The 23,531-nt window shown below is 39.8% G+C and overlaps 1 protein-coding gene across 1 annotated transcript in view; it reads left to right on the top strand.

Moving 5' to 3' along the window:
- The window catches only part of Syt9 (synaptotagmin 9), a 177,841-nt gene that overhangs the window by 45,483 nt on the left and 108,827 nt on the right, over positions 1-23,531 (top strand). The window contains exons 2-3 of the mRNA XM_087211398.1: positions 10,215-10,566; positions 20,419-20,965. Coding sequence (XP_087067524.1) covers positions 10,215-10,566; positions 20,419-20,965 — 899 coding nt within the window. The remainder of the gene's footprint in view (positions 1-10,214; positions 10,567-20,418; positions 20,966-23,531) is intronic.

Below are 23,531 nucleotides of genomic sequence, written 5' to 3'. Positions count from 1 at the left end.
CTTTTAGGTTTACAGGTCCAGCTGGGATGTTGCTGAATCCATAGATGTCGCAAAGTGTTGAGTGTGGTCTGCAGAGACATCGTTGTGCTACATTGTGTGCTGTGGCTAGGGTCTAATTGCAGGGGATTCACCTCACGTTTCCCCCTTGAAAAAGGTACACTGCACATAGCTTTTGCTATGGTTTCATGTTCTGTATAGTCAGCCCCCAAATCAGTGACACCTCCAGGGATTGAAATCAGAAGTGGTGTGCTGTTTATGTCCTTTAATTCCTGAATAACCATCTTGCTATTTCCTTGACCCTTGGACAAGAGGACCAATTATGCTGGTTCTATTCTTTAAAAATATTCTCATTATTTATTATTACTATTGTTTTTAATTTGTCTATATAATGTACCATAAATACTAGAGTTGATATAATGAACTCATATCCTTTACAGATTAGTAATGAAACAACCACATACTTACTATCTAATTTAAGAAATAAATTCTCTCTTTCTAAATAAAACTATTCTGTAACTCTGAGGTGGCTTTCTATCTCCCCTTGCTGAGTTCAGAGGTCTGAGGTGGGGAGAATGGGCGGGGCGGCCTTAATTTTTTTCTAACAAAAAGAGAGAAAAGCACAAATGTAGTATGGAGAGGGCACACTGAGTTATTTGTAGCAAGTCCAGATGATTACACTTAGTGGCTGGTGTGGCAGTGTCGGCTACCATTGGCTTTTCTTGGCAGGTCAAGCATTCTCTGGCACACTCTTAATTCACATGCCATCTTTGTGTGAATAAGAAAAATATAGTCTTGCTCTTTGTAAGAAAGTTCTTGCAATAACTATATCCACAGAAATCTGTAAGACTTTGACTGTACCAGTCCCCCAGAGTTTACAGGCCACAACCTACACAATCATAATTCACAGTTGACAAAGCAGGCAGCTGTAGAGCTCCTCCAGGGAGTGTCACCATTTGTTGAATGCCTTCTGTGTACTAGGAACTGTTTGAGACTCTTGTCATTTAGTGTTGAAATGGACAAGCTCTCTGCTGTCAAGGTTCTTTGTGACTGGACTTGTGAGCAAGCTGCTTTTGGGTTGTATATGCCAGAAATGAACTAATAAGCTAGAATTGTTCTTGAGCGGGGTCAGAGGCCCTATGGTTACTACTAAAAGTTGACCAGGGACACGCCGAATCAGCCCGCTGCACACAGGAAGGTCCGTGCACGCCCTACCCAGGTTCTGAGTTGCACCGAAGACGCCAAATCACCCTGATGCAGACAGGCAGCCACCTGGTTCCACACTACAAAGACACAGAGGACACCAGACCACCAGACCAAGGTAATCAGTCCCGCTGCTCCCGGCCCAGAGGTAGGGGCTTCAGAGCCGCTGTCCCATTGCTCCTGGACCAGAGAAAGGGGCTTCCCAGTCACCATCCCTCCTGCTGCTCCCAGCCCAGAGGAAAGGGCTTTTGGGCCACCTTCTGTCCCGCTGCTCCTGGCCCAGAGAAAGGGGCTTCCTGGCCACCATCCCTCCCGCTGCTCCCAGCCCACAGGAAAGGGCTTTTGGGTCACCATCCCTACTGCTGCTCCCTGCCCCTGTCCCACCTCTCCCAGCTCAGAGGAGGTAATCCATGCAGGAGCTAACAGCCCCCCGCCCCAGTCGAAATGAGAAAACATGTAAATAAGTCTCAAAACCAGACTTCCAGATCACCTACAGCAACCCCAAAGGGAAATGAGATGGAACACTCTGATACTCAACCACCTGGACCCACTGAACTGGCAACAAAAGGGCATCTGGAAAAAATGAAATCAGAAATAATTTCTCACATAACAGGAGAAATTGTACTCCTAGTGCAAGACATGATTAATAAGTCTAGAGAAGAGCTGAGGAACATGATGGAATCCCAACATAAGAAACAAATGGAATCCATAAAACAGATGCAAATAGATTTCCAGGACATGAAAAACTCCATTGAAAGTCTACACAGCAGAATGAGCCAATGTAAGGACAGAATTTCAGATATAGAAGATAAGATTGCAATTAATGACCAGGAAAAGAAAAATTACTTCAAAATTATAAGGGAACATGAGAAATCAATCCAGCAGCTGCTAGATGATGCAAAGAAGAGTAACATAAGACTGATTGGGCTCAATGAAGAAACAAGAGAGAGTGGAGATGACATAAAAAATCTCTTCACAGAAATAATGGCAGAAAACTTCCCAAGCAGGGGAGAAGAGTTTGATATACAGATAAGTGAGGCATATAGGACTCCAAATAGCCTTGATCAAAAAAATCTGCACATAGGCATATAATAGTTAAGATTCGAGAAGCACAACAGAAGAACAAAGTTCTCGAAGCAGTCAGAGAAAAGCAACAAATCACATACAAAGGAAAGCCCATCAGAATCACAGCAGACTTCTCAACACAAACCATCAAGGCAAGAAGAGCTTGAAGTGACATATTCCAAGCCCTAAAAGAAAACAGCCTCCAACCCAGATTGATGTACACTGCAAAACTATCTTTCAAAATTGATGGAGAAATAAGATACTTCCATGACAAAGAGCACCTTAGCAACTTCATGAATACCAAACCAGCACTCCAAAGAATTTTACACAATATCCTAGGAAGAGACATTGAGGATCACAACCCCAGGAAGCAAAGCAGAATGAACCCATCTGGCATGACAAGAAATTAAATGTAAAGGGAAGAACCCAACAAAAAGAAAAAGCCATGACAATGACAAGTCAATACGTTTCAGTTATAACCATCAACATTAATGGTCTCAATTCACCAATCAAAAGAAATAGACTGGCAGAATGGGTCAAGAAGCAAAATCCAGCAATATGCTGCATACAAGAAACACACTTAATTCAAAAGGAAACTCATAGACTGAAAGTTAAAGGGTGGAAGACAATACTCCATGCGACAGGAACCCGAAAAAAAGCAGGAGTAGCTATCCTCTCTGCAGATCAAGTAGATTTCAAACCAACACTGATTAAGAGAGATGAAGAAGGACACTACATCCTTATAAAGGGAAGAATCCAAGAGGAAGAGATGACAATAATAAATATCTATGCACCAAACACTAGTGCACCCAACTATATAAAACAAATACTAACGGACATGAAAAGTCGTATGTGCACTAATACAATTGTAGTAGGGGACCTCAACACCCCACTGTCACAAGTAGATAGATCAACTAGACTAAAAATAAGTAATGAAATACTAGAACTCAATCGAACTCTTGAACAAATGAACTTAACAGATGTTTACAGAGTCTTCCACCACACCACACAAAATCAATACACATTCTTCTCAGCTGCACATGGGTCATTCTCCAATATAGACCACACACTCACACATAGAACATGTTTAAGTAATTGCAAAGGAATTGAAGATATCCCCTGTATATTATCAGACCATAGTGCGATGAAATTGGAAATCCATAGCACAAGAAACTGGAACAATTTCATAAACACGTGGAAATTGAAAAACGCACTTTTGAATAGCCAATGGGTCACAGAGGAAATTAAAGAAGAAATCAGACAGTTCCTTCAATTAAATGACAATGACAATACAACATATCAGAATCTATGGGACACAATGAAAGCAGTCTTACGAGGGAAATTCATAGCAGTGAATATGCATATTAGGAAAACAGAACGAGCCCAATTAAACAACCTGTTGCTGAACCTCAAGCTCCTAGAAAAAGAAGAGCAGGACAAACTCAAAGTTCATACAAGGGAGGAAATTATAAAGATCAGAGGAGAAATCAATGCAATGGAGACTAAGAGAATGATACAAAAAATCAATGAAGCCAAGAGCTGGTTCTTCAAAAGAATCAACAAAATTGACAAACCTTTAGCCAACCTTATCAGAAAAAGGAAAGAAAAGGCCCAAATCCATGCAATTAGGAATGAAAAGAGTGAAATAACAACAGACCCAGCAGAAATCCAGAGGATCATCAATACCTACTTCCAGAACCTATACACCAATAAGATGGACAACACAGAAGAAATGGACAGATTCCTAGATATATGTGAATTGCCAAAGTTGAACGAAGAACTAAAAATTCTGAACAACCCAATATCAACCAATGAAATTGAAAATGTAATTAAAATCTTATCAATTAAGAAAAGCCTGGGCCCTGATGGCTTCACTGCTGAATTCTACAAGACATTTAGAGAGGAACTGCTGCCACTACTCTTTAAACTCTTCACTGAAATTGAAAGGGAAGCAGTACTTCCAAATTCATTCCTGGAAGCAAGCATCACCTTGATCCCCAAAGCAGAGAAACATCCAACTGAACAAGAGAACTATAGGCCAATCTCACTAATGAACATAGATGCAAAAATCCTTCATAAGATACTGGCAAACAGAATGCAGAAGATCATCAAGAAGATCATACACCGTGATCAAGTGGGATTCATCCCAGGGATGCAGGGATGGTTCAATATATGAAAATCAATCAATGTAATACACTATATCAATAGAGCCAAGGACAAAAACCATATGATTATCTCCATAGATGAAGAAAAAGCATTTGACAAAATCCAACATGCATTTATGATAAAAACCCTACAAAAAATTGGAATAGATGCTCTCTACCTCAAACTGATAGAAGCCATCTATGAAAAACCAACAGCCAATATCATACTAAATGGTCAAAAACGGAAATCCTTCACACTAAAATCAGGAACAAGACAAGGATGTCCACTATCACCACTCTTGTTCAATATAGTTCTGGAAACATTAGCCATGGCAATTACACAAGAGAAAGAAATAAAAGGAATAAAGATAGGAAATGAAGAAGTCAAATTGTCATTATTTGCAGATGACATGATACTGTATATAGAAGACCCCAAGAACTCCACCAAAAGTCTTCTAGACTTAATAACCAAATTTAGTCAAGTAGCTGGCTACAAAGTCAACACACAAAAATCAATAGCTTTCCTCTACACGAATGACAGACTCACTGAGAGAGAAATAGGGCAAATAATTCCTTTTACAATAGCATCCAAAAAACTGAAATACCTAGGAATCATCCTAATGAAAGAAATCAAAGACCTGTTCTCTGAAAACTATGGCACTCTGAAAAGAGAGATTGAAGATGGTATCAGAAAATGGACAGACATGCCCTGCTCCTGGGTAGGAAGGATTAATATAGTGAAAATGGCCATACTTCCAAAACTGCTATATAGATTTAATGCAATTCCAATTGAGATCCCAGCAGCATACTTCATAGACCTTGAGAAAACAATCCAAAAATTCATTTGGAACAAGAAGAGACCCAGAATAGCAAAAGCAATTCTAGGGAACAGAGACATGGCAGGGGGTATCACAATCCCCAACCTGCAATTCTACTACAAAGCTACTGTGATAAAAACAGCATGGTACTGGCAAAGAAACAGACCTGAGGACCAGTGGAACAGATTAGAAGATGCAGAAACAACGCTAGACACACTCAGCCATGTCATCTTCGATAAAGGAGCCAAACACCCTCACTAGAGGAAAGATAGCCTCTTTAATAAATGGTGCTGGAAAAATTGGGCTTCAGTTTGCCAAAGATTAAAACTAGACCTGTATCTCTCACCATGCACTAAACTAAAATCAAAATGGATTAAAGATCTAAATATTAAAATAGAAACTCTGAACCAGTTGGAACAGAGGTTAGGTAGAACCCTTGAAGACACAGGTGTAGGAAAAGATTTTATGAACAAAACCTCAGTTGCCCATGAACGAGCACAAACAATCAACAAGTGGGATGTCTTCTTATTAAAAGGCTTCTGCACAGCAAGAGAAACCACCAGCAGTGTGAAGAGACAGCGCACAATATGGGAAAAAATCTTCACCTGCTCTTCCTCAGACAAAGGTCTACTATCTTGAATCTATAAAGAACTTCAAAAGATCAGACCTCCCAAATTTAAAGACCCAATCCAAAAATGGGCATCTGAAATGATCAGACATTTCTCAGACAAAGATGTAGAAATAGCACATAAATACATGAAAAAATGTTCAACATCACTGGTCATTCTAGAGATGCAAATGAAAACAATGCTGAGATTCCACTTCACTCTATAAAAAATGGCTGCTATCATGAAATCAACCAATAATAAATGCTGGTGGGGCTGTGGGGAAAGAGGAACCCTGCTCCACTGCTGGTGGGAGTGTAGACTGGTGCAACCACTGTGGAAATCCGTATGGAGATACCTCAAAGAACTAGGACTGGAAGTCCCATTTGATCCTGCTATTCCACTCCTGGAGATCTTCCCCAAAGAATTAAAGGAATCATACCGCAGTGATATATGTGCGCCCATGTTCATAGCAGTGCAGTTTGTAATAGCTAAAACTTGGAAATAACCCAAATGCCCATCAACTGGAGACTGGATAAAGAAAATGTGTTTTTTTTTATAAAATGGAGTAGTACTCAGCCATAAAAAATGAGAAATTAGAGACATTTATAGCTAAGTGGATCCACATTGAGGCGATACTCTTAAGTGAAATAAATAGGACACGCATGAATAAATCCCGAATAGTTTCTCTGGTGTGAGAAACTGAAAGTGTAAATAAGGACTAAATGCATAGTAGGTAATGTGAAATAGGAAGAAAAGGGGCAAAGGGGAAGGAATTGGGAGTGCTAGAGGAAAAGATAGAAGGGAATGGGATTAATATGAGGAAATGGACAAATAGGAACAAAATCTTTGTAAATAGGAATGGAGGGGTTGAAGGGAGGGCTGGGCAAGTGTGAAAAATAAGAACCAAGACAGACTATGTAAAGGTGCAAATTTCCACTGATGAATGTCATTATATTGAATACCTAAAATATACCAATGGTTAGAATGAATAATCGATAATGTAAAATAGGAAGAAAAGGTCCAAAGGGGTAGGGGTAGTGGGAGGGGCAGGGGAAAGGAAAGAAGAGAAAGGAAAAAATGATGAGAAATGGACAAAATGGAAATAAAGTCTTTGTAAATAGGGAAGTGTGGAGGGCGTGAAGGGAGGGCTAGGAATGGGGAAAAAATAAGAACCAAGATGCATTATGTAAAGGTGTACAATTCCCAATGAGAAATGTAATTGTGTTGTATACCTACAATGTACCAATAAAAAAATTTAATAAAAAAAAATAAAAGTTTACCAGGACATCAACCTACTTGGCATATTGTTCATGCCAAGCTAAATCATGTCTTGTGGTGCTAAACTGATGAGCTCAGAGCTCATGTGGGATTCCTAAGTCTAGGGTGATCATATGTCCTAGTTTCAGAGGCTTAGTATCTCAATCCCATGCACAGTGGTTATTAATGTAACTTCTTTTCCTTCTTAAAATTATCCCAGCTTTGCATAGTAAATTACATAGTCTCCCATCTTAGTCAAATTTTTTTATTTTTTTTTTACTATGGCAGCAAATCCCTTTAAAATTTTAGTGACGTAAAATACCAAATATTTAGGTTTTGCTGATGGATCTGTGGTTCACTTACATCTCTGTTGCCGGGCCTGGGTCAGGTTTGTCCTGACTTTGGGCCTGTGTATGTAAGTCTTTGTGTGGTAATCAGATAGTCTAGAAGATCATCTGTAATCTGCACAAGGTGAGAGCCCACGTGTGCTCTTCCATTGGCTAGAGCAAGCCACACACCCGGGACCAACATCAGAGGCTTGGATTGATACTGGCCCCATGGAGTGGAGCACTGTGGCAGGGGAGAGTGACTAGTGAACAATAATACAGCTATCACCTCACACTGCTAAACCCAGCGTGCCCCCTCCAGCTCTGCTGGTGTTTTGCTAGCAGTCTCTTTGTGAGGACATCACTGAAGTAATTAATAGTTCATAGGGAAGCAGTTTTACCTTCATTACAGAATATATTAAGGAATTTCACTGCTTTGTAAACCCTGCTTTGCTTTTACTTTTTTTTTTGTTGAGATAGGATCTTGCTATATAGTCCAGGCTGGCCTTGACCTCACTGTGTTGCCCAGGCTGGCCTTTAACTTGCAGGAATCCTCCTACCTTAGCCTCCTGAATACTGGGTCTATAGATGTGTGCCACTACACATGACTGGGGGAGAGAGATTATTGTTTTCTATTACAGTTTGATTAACTGGACAGGGTCTCTTTAGTTATGCCTCCATTATTATGACCTTTCACAGAAGTCTGCACTAATAAATTTTCCACTCCACTACATGAGCTTACAGAGCCAAATGAGCACCACCTCATATTGGAGCTCTGTGCCGTGTGATTTTTAGTGCCTTTTACTTTGCCCCCACCAACTGTTCTCCCTGTCTCCCATCCCTGTACTTAGAACTTTTTATCTCAGTGCTTCTTCATTTGTCTGTGCTGAGTATTCAGAGCTGATTGGCTTTTCCCAAAACAGTTTCAGAAATTTCTTTCACTTACTGGTTCAGAAATGGATCAGTTACCCTTTCTTGTTTTTCCATTGCTTATCCCACTTCAGTGGATTTAAGGAAACAAAAGGGACAAAGATTTGAGCTCAGTCACCCAGGTTGAAACTGGAATCCCAATGTTTTCAGAAATGCAACATCGTTTCATTGCAAGGGCGGAGACTGACTGAGAACCATAGGGAAATACGTTGTTTCCTTCAGCAGTCAGCAGCTGACTTTCTCTGAAGAGCAATGCTTCATAAAGAGACAGTGTACCATTTCCTGAGAATGATCAAGTGCCTTCAGAATCATGTTGAAAAGCAGGCAGATGGTAGTTGGTCAGCTTGATTCTATAACTAAATGGTTTGCAGGAAGGACCCATGCATGCCTCAGCAGGGATACAACTTGTCACAGATCACAGAATGTTGATGTGGATAGTTGACATTTTGAGGACTCAATAACTAATTTCTGATTTTCTCCTTTACTAGAGCATGAATTTATGAAGGTATGGAGTGTCATGTTCTCCACTGTATATTACAAGCTAGTATGGTACCTGGCACATAGTGTACCTTTAGAAAAAATTGGGTGGAAGCAATACAGATATTAATGATAGACCATAGAGGCAAAAACTCTGGGCCTCCTAAATGTAGTATAGCACAGTAAAGATAGGTAGGGGTATTATTTAAGATAATAGTATCAGGAATTAGTTCAGATCGATGCTTTAGCCTTCCTGGCTCTATGATAGAGTGGTGTGATAGCCTGAAGGAAATTAGACTTTGAGCTGAAAGCTGGAAGACTAGACATTGGATACTTTGTGGCCATGGGGCCATGGTCCATGTGCAGATGCTCTCATTACCTGCTGTGTGCTGTGCCCTCACCTTTACCACTTCAGTACTTGCCTGTTGATTTCCTGTATGACCTCTGCACTGATTTAAGTGAGGGATTTTTCTGGCCACCAAAGCTCATTTTATCTAACTGTGTCACTGGTTGAGATGCAAGATATTTAATGCCCTTTGGGATGAGAGCTGCCCTCAAATCAGTGACTAAAAGGAATTGGTAGATAAGTAGCCCAAGGCCCTCACTCTCTTAACTCTGAGACATATGAACTCTTCCCAGCTGACTTAACCTCTAGTCCCTCTCTGTGGTAACTGGCTTGATGATGCACAATTTACTGGCTGTCTTCTTTGGATCACTTCCCCACTTTTCCTATCTGTGTTTTCTTCATCTAAATCAACCTTTACTCTTGCAGGGTCTACTACTGGGGAATCTCAAACCATGACACTCTGCTCTGAGTCCTGAGGACTTGACCACTGAGTAGTATTCTTGAGGCTGCAAAATCCATAAAAGATTTGGGCTTCATTTTGCCTAAACCCTGAAAAGTTAATGACAAAAACAGAAAAGCACTTTTAGTTTTTCTTATTTGAAGAAGTTGTGACTTAATTCTGCAATTGTATTATGTAGCTCTCTGGGATGACAGTGATTTTTCAGAATAGTTGAAAGTGCCTTGTTCAGAAAACATGTATGACTCATGTTGCCTGTAGGAGGGGTCTCAGTGGATTTAACAGGGATTTCCTTTCCCCCTGGGAATGCCTTGTTTCTTCCTGTCACAGGCTGCTTATTTCTTCTAAATATGGCCTTCATGATATGTTTTATTCCCTCTGTTTTTGCTCACTGGTCTTCTGGTTGTGTCTGAATTCTCGCTGTCACTGTCCCAGAACCAGGTGACCCAGGAATATCTCCCAGCCTGGCCTCCTGCAGCCAGCTCCTTACGGATGAATGGATGAGAGGGTCATTCTGCCTGCACTGTGTGATGGGTGGATGTGGGAGGCACAGTCACACTGACCTTTGATCTTTGCTTCTTTGCAGATATCTCAGTGAGCCTGCTGACCCTCGTGGTCACTGCCTGTGGTCTTGCCCTCTTTGGTGTGTCTCTCTTCGTGTCTTGGAAACTCTGCTGGGTTCCATGGCGAGAACGAGGCCTGTTCTCTGGTAGCAAAGACAACAACCAGGAGCCTCTTAACTACACGGACACAGAGACCAATGAGCAAGAGAACAGTGAGGACTTCATAGACCCACCCACACCCTGCCTTGACTCCTCCATGAAGATAAGCCACACCTCCCCGGACATTCCCCTCTCCACCCAGCCCGGGGTCCAGGAGAATTGTGCCCATGGGGTCCGCATGCAGCGCCAAGTCACAGAGCCAACCTCGTCAGCTCGGTCAGTAGTGTCCCCTTCCTTTCTGATGGCAAGGCTAAGGCCACCCTAGTCCCCTTTTTGGGCATCAGTGATTAGCCAAGGAGGCTGTGACCTTTTAGATGTCTATTCAGTATGAGAGACATGGATATGGGAAAACTGTGTGCTTCCTATGTAGGATTTAGGTTCCTGAGGTCTTAGTCTCTTATGAATCCATAAAAGTAATATCTACCATTGTTAGGAATTAGGATGTATCAAGTTTGATATACAAACTTTACATGCATTATTTTATTATAGCTTACAACTTTGTGTGAGATAGCTGCTATTATCGTTTTCCTTTTATAGCAGAAGAAACCTAAGTCAAGGAGATTAAGTCACAAAGTCACTGAGCACACCAGTGGAGATTTGAACCCTCCTAGTTCATCCAACACCAGAACCTGAACTCTTAGCCAGCATTCCTTTTATAAGACCCTCCTAGTGCGGTAGAATTTATTCACTATGACTCTGACCTGGCCTAGCAATCTTCAGATTCTACAATGTGGCCAAGGTCTTTGTCCATCTTCAGCCTTTGTAAGGGCCACAGAGTATTCAAGCCTATGGTCATTCTCTTTCCATTGTCTGGAAGCTTTGTGCTCTTCAGCAGTAGAGAAATAACAAAGTGCACTTAGAGAAACTGTGGGTGGGCTCTGGGGTATAATGAACTGGCTTTACTTACATGTGTAACACTGAACAAATTACTTAACCTCCATATGTGTCCATTTCCTCTTCTGTAAAAGAGAAGTAGCAGGAGTACCAATTTTTAGGTGGTTTTGAGAATGGAATGATAACATAGGCCTGCACCTGGTCAGTGCTGCCGTTTTAATTTTCATATTGCTGTTATCAGCACCGTTGCCACTGAGATGACCCTCTGCCAAGTCTCAGATTGTACAGAGTTACTTTGAGGCTAAACAGTGAGTTCTAAATCACTAAATATAAAACTAATCTTTAAAAAGAGACCTTAGGAAAAGAGATACAGGAGCAACTTTCTTTAAAATGAAAATATTTGCTTGAGTGATAGCTAGAGGAATCACATGTGCTATTATTTGGAAAGTATGAACACAGTTTGGGGATATAAAATAAAAAATCTTTTATTCTCTAGAAACAAATAAGATTTTACTCTTTTTTATGTTAATCAAGTTTATCCTAGAGGCTCTGCTCATTCATGTTAAGTGGGATGGAATATGACAGTTTATAGTTTAGTTTTTTCAGAAATCTATTTTAGCATCATTTCCAATTCTGAATCAAAGAGCTAAACTTAAAATATTCCTCTGTAAGGAAATGGGTAGTTGTTTGCCATTTGATTTAGAAGAAATCCTCAGATTTTAGCACTAGGATTTCTCTTCCGATTTTAAACTTAAATATAATGAGAGCTCTATTTGATGCTGTCACAGACTTCGTGCAGTGGTGCAGACTTATAATAAAATTCTTTCAGTACTTCAAGACCTGGAGCCTTTCAGATAAGGTCTCCACTGAGATTGCCTCCTATTCAGTTCTACTCTGCATGTAATTTATCTTGTCTGGGTTCCCTAATACAGGGTGATAAAACTGGGTTTTTATTAGACTCAATCTGAGCATTCTACCATATTATTTTGATGAACTAATAGCAATAGTATCACTGTAATTATTACAATATTTATTCTAGAAAAAAATATAAATTATGTATCGAGAAATTGTTTAGAAGAGAAAAACTGTTGTTGTCTTCACCACTGATTTTCAGAAATTCGGTAGAAGGGGGAAAAAGAGAGCAAAAAAATTATCCCTGTAAAATGCATTTTACATTCAGATTTATGTTAGTTTTGGAGACATGAGATTAAGTTATCTTTTCTGATCGGCCAAATCCGATTTAGTAATAGCTGAACTGCCATTAGAAAACTAAACTCATTCTAGCTGCATTTGACCCAATATTAACAATTTGCATCATTATGGATTTAAAGAATTCATACCTAAATTGCAACTGACCTACTTTTATGGGTCCTCTCTGGAAATATATGTCTTTGTCTAGTGGTGTATGGTTCTCTAATTCTTTAGCAATGGTGTGACACTATGAGAAAAAAAAACCTCACAAACTTTCTTACTGAAAAAATGGAAAAATAAATGAAATGTTCTTCATGCTCCAAAACATTTTGAACGTTTTCTTTTAAGTAAAAGAATGTTTGGGAAGAGAAAAATAACATTTTGCTGAGATGGCTCTGAACGGTGTGCTCTTATGTCTTTTATTTCTTCTACCCTGTTTCTCATTGTGTCTTTTGCTCTCTCACTGCTATCGTTTTCTTTGTTCGTCTATCCTTCAGCTGTTACCACTTGTTCCAGGGTTCCTGGACACCTCGGCCCAGCACCTGTGAGACTTATATTCTTATTTGATAGCACCTTCCCTGTCACTACAACTGGCATAGCTTCGTCGCAGGATTTACAGTGGAACTCTTAACCTCACTTGTCCTCTTCATATTGGATATGTTTGGCTCATACCAGTGCAGTTTGGAATAGACCAGAGATGAGCTTTGTTTTATCTTCTAAGAATGTTTCTGCTCAAGATGAGTTTCCATTGTTTTTCCAAGACCAAGCAAGTTTTTCTAAGACCAAATCTAGCAAGCTTAGTTACTACCAACCAAACCAGTTAAAACCAACCAAAAGCCCTGTTACTTCTTTTCAGTTTGGATGAAATCCCTCGTGTATCAATGGCCTAATATTTTAGAAATGTGGATATCTTAATTTTCTCAAATATTTTCAATACCAGAATTTTCTAATAATGGTCTCTACTCCAAATGATGAAAATACCTGTATCTTCAAATTAGAGGTACCTAGAAAGGTTATCTATTCCATTTCTTGATTCATGTCCCAAAATGAAAGTCCATCCTGTTTTTATTTTTTAAGCTTTCTTAAATTTCTTCTGTAACAGTTTGGTTTTATGAAAACAGAACTGGCCATACCATAAACTCCTTATCGGGACCATTAAGAAATTGCTCACGTGAACTCAGTAAGAGGCTTTACTTGAAGAAAGCTCACAGTATTCCAGCTATACTAGCATTTCTTCTGGTTCTTTCAGTATCCCAAGCCTAGAGAACTTTATACATGCTGTTCCCTCAGCCAAGAATGCTTTTGCTTTATCTCTGCCCTTCCTGACCCCTTTCTAGCTTTAATATTTGAGTTAAAATATCTTCTTGATATTCCACCTGAAGGATGCAGTTTGTTTCCCACACTTTTGCACTCTCACTGCCTTGTTTTCACACCTCTACAGCACTGAACTCTCAGTGATCATTTATTTCCTATCCTCCCCTCTCTACTATGAGTTCTGTGAACTAAGAGACCACATCTGTTTTGTTTCTTCCTCTGTGTCCAGTTCCTATAGCAAATACTGGCACAAAGCAGATTTTTTTATTATTGACTAAAAAAACAATTAGTCAATAGTTTTCTCTTGTTTTGCTGTCAAGAATGGCAAAGGGCTAGAAGTATAAATTGAGTAAAATCTGTACTCATTTGAGGCTGGTGGAAGACCGTTTATTTATCTTAGGCTTCATGTTCATGAAGAGTCTCCCAGTTAAACTTTTAACCTTTTCCCTCAATTAAGCAATACTTACAGTCACAAAAACACAGGAACAAGATTTGAAAAAAGAAAAAATAACCATCACACTTTAATTTGGGTCTCTTTACTGGCCACAATTCCAGCAATTAGTACACAGATATTAGATGTTGCAGTTACTCTAGGAGTAATACATTTCTACTAAGCCATATAACTGTGTGGAGAGAAAAGCATTTTGAAACACTGTTTTAGTTATTTCTTTAGATTTTAATAAACTGACAGCTTCAAAAGTGGAGGTTGCCAAGACCGATCTTCTGTGAAATCGGCGACTAGCTGTAAATGTGCATTTTCTCTACTAGGATCTAGTTCTCAGAAACTGCCACGCCCATGGTGGTCACATGTTTGCTCTGGACCAGTGGCGGCAAACCTGTGGCATGCATGCCCTAGTGGCCGCATGGAGCCCGCCCTCTTGGCTCACAAGCCAAGTTGCTACAGCATCACCCCAGCGGCAAGTACCTGATAACAGTGCACAGGGGCAGAGTTGGCACTTAGGATAAATAAGTGGGTTTTGGGTTGCAGCTGGGGCACTCAGTCTCCAAAAGGTTTGCCGTGACTGCTTTAGACACACATTGAACATTTGCTCTGTGCAAAATTCTATATTAGGTGTTGGTATTAAAGAAGAAAAAAATATATAGTCCTCCCTTCAGAGGCCCAAAAGATGACCATCAGTTAAAAATTTTCAAGTGCTCAAATTGTTTGTTAGATGGTTAATCTAGATAGAATATATAAAAATGTATGAAATGGGGAGAAGACTGTATACAGGGGCCAGTGGAAGACTGCAGTGCAAAGGCTTAAATCCAATTAGGAACAGTGGGAATGAAAAGAAATGGGTGATAGGAGCTACTTTAGAGAAAATGTTGGTAAACAAAGGCTCATGTTGGTTATAGTATTATAGAAGGTTAAAGTATTTGAAAGTGACACCAAGGTTTCAAACCTGTTTAACTTCGGAAAGGATGGGAGGATACAGGTCATGCTTCAGTGCATCTAGTTGTACCTGATCACACACCCCTACTGGCCCCAGAGCCTGATGAAAGCCCCCGGATCCCAAACCAAGAAGGCTTTACCTATCCATTTCCCCTTGCCTTGTAGTGTGCTAACTATATCTGTCCCTGTGCAGGACTTCCCCTGCTGTGTTTGTGCCATTTAGAATATCCTACAGATGAACATTGCTTTAGACCTGGGACAGAAAGCTGGTGGTTCAGGAAAATCCAACTTTCTTCTCTCCATCACTAGGGGAATTTCAAAGAAGGAAAACAGGTCCTATCTCCACTGTTTCCATACTTCCCTTGACTGGAATGTAAGAAAGAAACCAGGAGTGATTCTTAAGTCACAGTTTGCTTTGCTCTTTTCTCTCCTTGGACTCTGAAACTTGATCAAAACTGGTTCCCTATGGGCCGGGTATTTAGCTCAGTGGTTTCACTGCCTGCTGCGCAAGCGCAAGGACCCGAGTTTGATCCCCGGTACCAAAAAAATAAAAAATAAAAAACTGGTACTCTACAACTAGAGAAAGGACAGAGCAGGTTTGAGATGGGGCCACAGAGGTAAGGGAACATAGAAGAGAGAGTACTTTCCTATGGTTGCACAGGAAACCTAGGGATGAAAGGGTTGCCAAGGATTCTAAGTACTGACTCTTAGAGGGTCTGGAATAAAAAATGCTGTGCACTCCAGAAAAAGATATAAGGGGCTCCAGAGAAAACTGCTTGTGCTAAGCAGCTGAAGATCCCATTAGAGAGCTAGTACCAAGATGAAAATTCAGTTAAAATTTCTCGGGCCAAAGAGCTGACAATCCCTTTAGGACCAAGATGAAAATTCGGTTAATTTCCCTAAGTCTGTAACACCAGTGTGGAAGACAATATGGATGAGGCCAAATTGAATAGGCAGGCCCATGTGAAAATTTCATCTCACCTGTGAAGATTTCCATTCATTCCCTCTCTGTTCCCAGATTCTCAAACCTCTGATCAGCACTTATTTCCCTCTGCCCTGCTTATACTTCTAGTGGGATTATTTCCTCACCTGCCTGGCCAATCATTTCTTTCAAGTCATGCAGTATCCTTTTTTTTTCCCTATGTCTTTCACTCCACTTGACACTTTGGTTTGTACATTTGCATTTGTTGCATTTCAGTAATGTCCTCTTTCTTAGGACTCAACCAACATAGTTTGGTGGTTCAGGGACTGAGAATAGAGCTGGGGCTGGTTAATTCACATTTGAGAAAAACAGAGGGGAGAAAAAGCCCCCTTCCCCTTGAGTTCCTGCCCCTTCCTGACCCATGGTTACAGCTCAGTGCAAGGCACAGATTTCTTCAGGGGTGAAAATGTTTTTGAGTTTGTAATGGGAAATCTGCTTTACAAATTTGTTAATTATTTTTCAACTCAATCTTCCAACTCAGATCTAGCTTCAGTGTACATTCAATTCTTTGTCCCTTGCGTGACAGGAAATTGCCTCTGTTGGCCCTGAGAGAGACGGGGAGGTAAAGGAAGCTGAGAGTTCCAACCCTATTAGCTAGCTTCTCAGAGCCTTAGCATGTAGCTTATTTACAGAGGAGACCAACCTACCTCCCCAAGGGGGTTTACTTTTTCATCTTTCCATTCATTGTGCACACCAAGTACAGGATCCCTGGACCTGCTCAAAAGAGTGTGCTTTGGACACAGATTACCCCTTAAAACACTCACTCAATGTCACAGTGGATGTCATTTGGTCATTAAAATCCATTAAAATCCCTGGCTGTTGGAACTTCTTGTACACTATATGCTCAATGACCACTTCCACTGACTACTTCGTCTAGGGTTGTAGAGCTCAGGTCATGACACACTGTTCTGGATTATTCCTCCCTCTTGCTTTGGACTTGCCTTTTTTCCCCTGTATCTATTTGAGTTGCCTATGAGAGCTATGGAATATTGATTTTCCTGTTTCCTCCACCTCATCATCATCCTGCCTCTGGAGCCATCTCCCTGTTCTACTTTCTTATTTCTTAGCTCCCAGAGTTCTAGTAGTTATGGAGGGAAGCTGTAAGTAACCCTGGTTCTCTGACTATTCTGAACTTTTCATCTTTCCATACTTCCCACCCCCTAACTCCAGTAAATGCCTCCTGAGAAGAGCCCCAGGCGGTGAGAAACTGTCATCCCCTGTTACAGGCTTTGCTATCTGCTTTAAGCCACCACCTTACAGTGAGATTCAGCTGTTTTTTCAATGGGAATTCTGGGTTGGGAGAAAAGTATTAAGAATGAAATTAACACCTACAGCATTTGGTTAGGCAATAGTGTTCACATTTGTGATTGATTTTTAGAAGAATCTGGTTTGTATTGGAACTTTTGAAAGGGGAACTTCCTATGCAATTGAAATCTCAGGAAATGGGATTTGTTTTAGCCTTTGAAGTACAAATCTCCATAATGTCCTCCCCAGCCCATCCTCTCTACCCACTGGCAATCCAGCATGGTTAGAAAAAGCTGAACGTGTAGTACTAATCTCAGGTTTCATGTCTCAGAAAATGTACATGTACAACAGAATGTTCCATTGCTAAGAATCCAAATCCATGTATTTTAAATTTAAATTAAAATGTGCTTGGTAAGCTTAGTCCTATAGATAAAAGTGAAGACAAATTGTGGTGTGATGTGATGAATCTAAAGCCAGTGCTCTGAAAACTCAAAGATAACTTACTATGCACAGAGTCTGCTCAGCAGCCACTCAGAAGAAGGTAGCTATAGCATGGTTGGGCCTGGGGTTGGCTATAGACAAAGGATTGTTGTTGCATCAGACTCCAGTCTTAAAAGGAAGCCTCCAGTGGGTGTACTTTTATTATAAGAAGCAATCAAAATATTTAATGAGTGTTTAAATTTTTGAAAAATTATTAAAGGAAGAAACACATCTTTACCATTAAGTTACCTTAAAATATCCCTCAAAATACCCTCCTCATCCCAAACACACTTATCCCATTGCTCCTGCCACTTTCTGAAGCAGTTCTGCAAGTCCTCTTTTGTGTCTTTGAGATGTGATAGAAAATATGGTGAATGTGGCTGCTGAGTCCCATCCAAGGGAAAGGTAGGCTCATAAAAACATGATGGTGTGTCCCTGTCCGCCTTATTCCCCAGATCTGGTGCTGTGTGACTTTGTGACTTCTGGCTCTTCCCCAAAGTCAAAATGACCATGAAATGGAAATGTTTTGAATCGATTCAGGACATTAAGGCAACCACAAAAGCACAACTAAAGACACAAAAGAGAACTTCCAGAAGGGCTCTAGAAAGTGGCAAGAATAATGGAATGAATGTGAACGGGGTGGGGGTGGGTATTTTGAGGAAGATTAATGGCAATGTATATTTTACTGTAATACATTTTTTAATGTAAACATTCATATTTTTCGGTCACGCCTCATGTAAATACCACCATTGACTAAATAGCACCCAGAATAGTCTATACTAGTCCACACTAGTTAGTCCTACTAGTTAATCCCCACTGAAAATGGTAGGAACTGACTCAAGGCCAAAGTGTGGGCCATATTTGCATCTAGCTGGTAGAAAAAAAATCAATAGCAAAGGGAGGTGGGGCTGGTACCATTCCCTTTTGGCCTCTGCTTGGGGCAGGATATTTACTGCTCTCTTCCAGTCCTTTCTGTCCACTGAAACCAACAGCATGATTAAACTTTGCTGTAGCACCACAGCATTCCACTTCTTCATAAGGAATAGCCTGGCTATACTAGTATGGAGAGCCAGTTTTGGTACTTAGCATCTCCCACCTCCCTGGCACCAGGTACAGATTAAGATTGTGGATTTCTCTGGAAGAAATTAAAATCTCATGGCGACAACTTTCAGACTACACTGTTTTTGCACATGTGGGAATGTTTGTGACAGGGATATGTCAGCTTGCTGTGGAGTATGTTGGGTGTGACAGGTACAAGTGACAGCTCTCTGACAGTGCTCTTGTTACACTACATGGGTGATTAATGATCAGGAGGATATTTTAGGATGAAAGGGAATGTTCAACATGACAGCATCTGTGATGACAAAGAACAATTTCAAACATGTTTCAAGGGCTGTTAATCCCATTTTTACATCTTTATTTTATAATAGTTTTAAGAGTGGAATAGAAGACAAATATAAATGTTTACTCTGCCTCTCCAACTATTTATCAATCCCTCAGAGAAGGCCTGGATGTTCCCTTTCACCTTCCTCTATAGATGCTATTTTAATTAAGGTTATTTTTTGAGTGATTCCTTATAACACACTATAAGGATTCTGAACTCTGAGCTAAAAATAAGCAAAAGTAACATTTAAAAAAACCTTATATGTAGTGAATACTTCTTCCAACTTGTGAGGACCCACACAAATAAGGGAGGTTTTAAAGAGAATTTTAGAGCAACATCTAACCTAAACCAATAACCTTATAGGGTGAGGAGTAGACTCCATTGGCAAATGTTTAACTGGCAAATATCACTATCTAACCTTTTCTTACTGTATCTCTATATGCATTTATACTTGCTTACTTTTAATTTTCATGCCATTAGTGTTTATTTCAGAAACAAAACCTTCCAGTCACCCAGGTAGTACAACTAAAGCGTAATCTCAACGCTGTCACTTGCACATGACAGAACCAACGTAATGTCCTGCAAGCAGATACATCTCAGTCACATATATCTTTACATGAGCAAAAACTGTTCTTGTGATGAAATGATTTGATTTGAACCCATAAAAATTCACATCTTTTTTGTTTTCTTTGTTTTTTTGGTACCAGGGATCAAACTCGGGACCTTCCACTTGCGAGGCAGGCAGTGGAACCACTGAGCTAAATCCCCAGCCCCAAGAATTCACATCTTTATAAAGCTGTATGACAATAACAGGAAATTCTATGTAATTTAGAGATGCATTCTTAAAATAACAGCTAAATATTTCAATTTTAGGATATCATCTATAAAGTTAAATAATTTTGCTGTAAGCAACTTGTACAAATCTTTATATTCCACCAGCCAAATAAGCTTCTTTAATGGCACATTACACAGTTTAAAATGTACATTAAACCTTTAAAACTCCAAGGTCACATGTTGATAAGTTCATTTCTTAATACCAAGCCTCAAATTTGAGCTTCAAGCCTTGAGGAGCAGCTTATTCACATTGATGAGCATTTTGAATTTAGGCCAAAAAGGGAAAAAAAGGTTCACAGGATCTAAGCTCTTAACAGAACATAACAGTCTACCTGCATTTCAGGCACAAGTTTCTGAAAGATCCATAGCTAATGAGGTTATAACTTTGCTCTTTCTTGCTCTTCATTCAAGGCATAATTCAATCCGAAGACAACTCAACCTGTCAAACCCAGACTTCAACATCCAGCAGCTTCAAAAACAGGAACAGTTGACTGGAATTGGTAGAATTAAACCAGAGTTATATAAACAGAGGTCATTGGATAATGATGACGGGAGAAGGAGTAACAGCAAAGCTTGTGGGAAACTGAACTTCATTTTAAAATATGACTGTGACTTAGAGCAGCTCATAGTGAAGATTCACAAAGCTATCAATTTGCCTGCCAAGGACTTTTCTGGGACTTCAGATCCTTATGTGAAAATCTACTTGCTTCCTGATCGGAAAACAAAGCACCAGACTAAAGTTCACAGAAAGACCCTGAACCCTGTGTTTGATGAAGTGTTTTTATTTCCAGTTCCCTACAGTGATCTTGAAGCTCGGAAGCTTCACTTCTCCGTGTATGACTTTGACAGATTCTCTCGCCACGACTTAATTGGCCAAGTGGTAGTGGATCACTTCTTAGACTTGGCTGATTTCCCCCGGGAGTGCATCCTTTGGAAGGATATCGAATATGTCACCAATGTGAGTTCAGCATTTCTTTTAAATGTGGGTGGTGCTTCTTGATTAGCATGGAAACACACTGTTTTATTTGGGAAGTAAAGTAACAAATTCATGTCAATATGCTTGTAACTATTAATTTAGAATTTCTTTGTATCTTTCCAGAGACAGGTTTTTAACAATGCTCATTTTGAAATTTCTAAGACTTGCTTATGAAAACTATATGAAAGAATCACATGCTTTCTTTTGTATTTTCTGATTCTTAGCAGTCCCCTAAGAGATAACAGATATCTGTTCTTTTAATCACTCTTTTGAGCTTTCTTAGGTTGTTTGCTCTAAGTGGGTCCTGACATCCAGTTCATTGTACTCTGCAGCTAAGACATCATTGCCTGACTCTGAAAGTGCTAAGTCCTTGCTTGTATTCTCTTGATGGCTCAGTGTCACTTCCATGATCAGATCCTCAAATGTAACCCTGGAAATGGAAGTGATTGAGAACAGTTGGCATCACATTTTCAAATGTAAAACTCACAGAGATAAAGTTACACAGAGATCAGTCTGAAAAGTAGCTACAGATAATAGCAAAATTGTTCTATAGAAGGTCAAATCCAATTTAAAGACTGAGAGAGAATGCAGATGCAACATGTAGTGTCCTAAATATCCACAACACACCAGATCTGTAATGGACAAACACCTCCACTATTACTCTTCTGTTCTCAGCCACTGTTATGAACTGGGGACTCCCTCACATGTGGCTGTTACAGGGGATACTTTCTCTCCACATGTCACAAAGTACTAGCGTTTGCCTGCTATTCAGATAGGGAAAGTGTGGCATGGGGTTATGCTAGCCACTACTGTAACGACAGGGCCACTACTGTTATGCTGGGAAGGAAAAGAGTATCACATTGAGGTATTGGAGAAGGAACAGACTTTTTTATCAGGAAAGGTTGTAATATATGTAAACCAAAAATGGATGCTGATGAAAGCAAGGATTGTTTCCCAAATCCCAATTGTCAAAATCAAAAAGCAGCTAAGAAGTTTTAAGGAAATAAAATTGACAGAATGCCTACGTAAGATATGATTTAAGATAAGAGTCAACTCTCTCCTGGAGCACTTACCACGTCCCCTTGGGTGTGGAAGCTGAGACACTGCCAGTGATGAGACTTGGACTCAGGTCTGATCTCGGCATAGATTGGGGAGGGATTGATCATACCATGTAAGAAAACACCAGTTTCTGTTTTTTGACAAATAGATTCCATAAAATAGCTGGACAAATTACAGAAAGTTCAACAGGGATCCTGCTATCTGTTGCCTTCTAGAGATTTGATAGAGCATCACTTTGTGCATAGAACCTCATAAAAATCTGGATAAGGCCAATCCTTAATGGGAATATCTTCACAGGTTCCCACGGTAGAGGAGTACACAGTGGCGGGATGCAGAGACCTCTGGCCCTGAGATCACCGCCATCACAGTGCTCTCCTGGCACGAAATCTTTTCTGTCCATTGTTGGAAAATCCTAGGTAGCCATAGGATTAAGAAGAATGTGAGATTATTTACCAAGGAGGGAAACTTCTAAGCATTTTTCTAGGCCTTTTGAATGCCACAGAAGAAGTGATGTCCTAAGAGTGGAATTACAGTTTATTTTTTATTCTGCAACATGAGCTAAATCCCCAGCCCTGACTATATATATTTTTTAATGAGACTGTGTACAGAGATTATATAAAGATCTGAGATTTGCCAAGATTTCATTTTTATAATTTAGATATATATCATATAGTGTATATAATATATACAGATTAATGAAGGAATAATTAAATGAATAGGCATGAATGCACCAGCTGAAGGACAGAACATTGCCAGTACTTTAGCTGACCCTGGATCTTCCTCCCTTTTCATATTCCCTTTCTGCTCAGAGGAAACCACTATCTTGAATTTTATTTATATTGTGGGGTGTGTGTGTGTGTGTGTGTGTGTGTGTGTGTGTGTGTGTGTAAAATAAATTTAGATTTTGTCTGTTTCTGCTTTTCATAGTTCTTCTTTGACTTGCTTTTTTTCAATCAACACTGATTATGGCATTTCACAACAGAGATGAATGGAGCAGATGGATGTGTATTTTCAGTGCCATGTTATATTCCATTACATTAATGTATGAAAATTACCATTTTTGTGTTGATGACATTCAGTAGTTATTTGTATTTTATGATTCTAAATAATATCTCAGAAGAAGATTTTTGTACACATCACTTGGTTCACGTACACAATAACTTCTCTGGGGTGTATCCATGATACACATACATGTAACACATACATGTATTGGACTTTTCTAGATAATGACCAGATCATTTCCATAATAGCTGTTCAAATTGATTGCCCCACTGGTGAAGTTTGACAGATCCTACTACTTCACCTTTTCACCAACTCTTAAACACTTGTCACACTGATTAACATGTATGCTTGTGATACATGTAAAATAGTATAGTGTTTCTTTAGTTGCCAGGGTGACTATCTTTTCCTGTTTATTGGTCATTCATGTTTCCTTAATTGTGAAATATTTGTTTAGCACTTTCCTCTAAGTTTTCCTTTTATATATTGA

The sequence above is a fragment of the Heterocephalus glaber genome, unplaced genomic scaffold (genome assembly GCF_053883595.1).
Source record: "Heterocephalus glaber isolate CG9 unplaced genomic scaffold, H.glaber_assembly_v1.0 deba00001428, whole genome shotgun sequence".
In the NCBI taxonomy this organism is placed as follows: domain Eukaryota; kingdom Metazoa; phylum Chordata; class Mammalia; order Rodentia; family Bathyergidae; genus Heterocephalus; species Heterocephalus glaber.
This window is presented reverse-complemented; position numbering and strand designations above follow the sequence as displayed.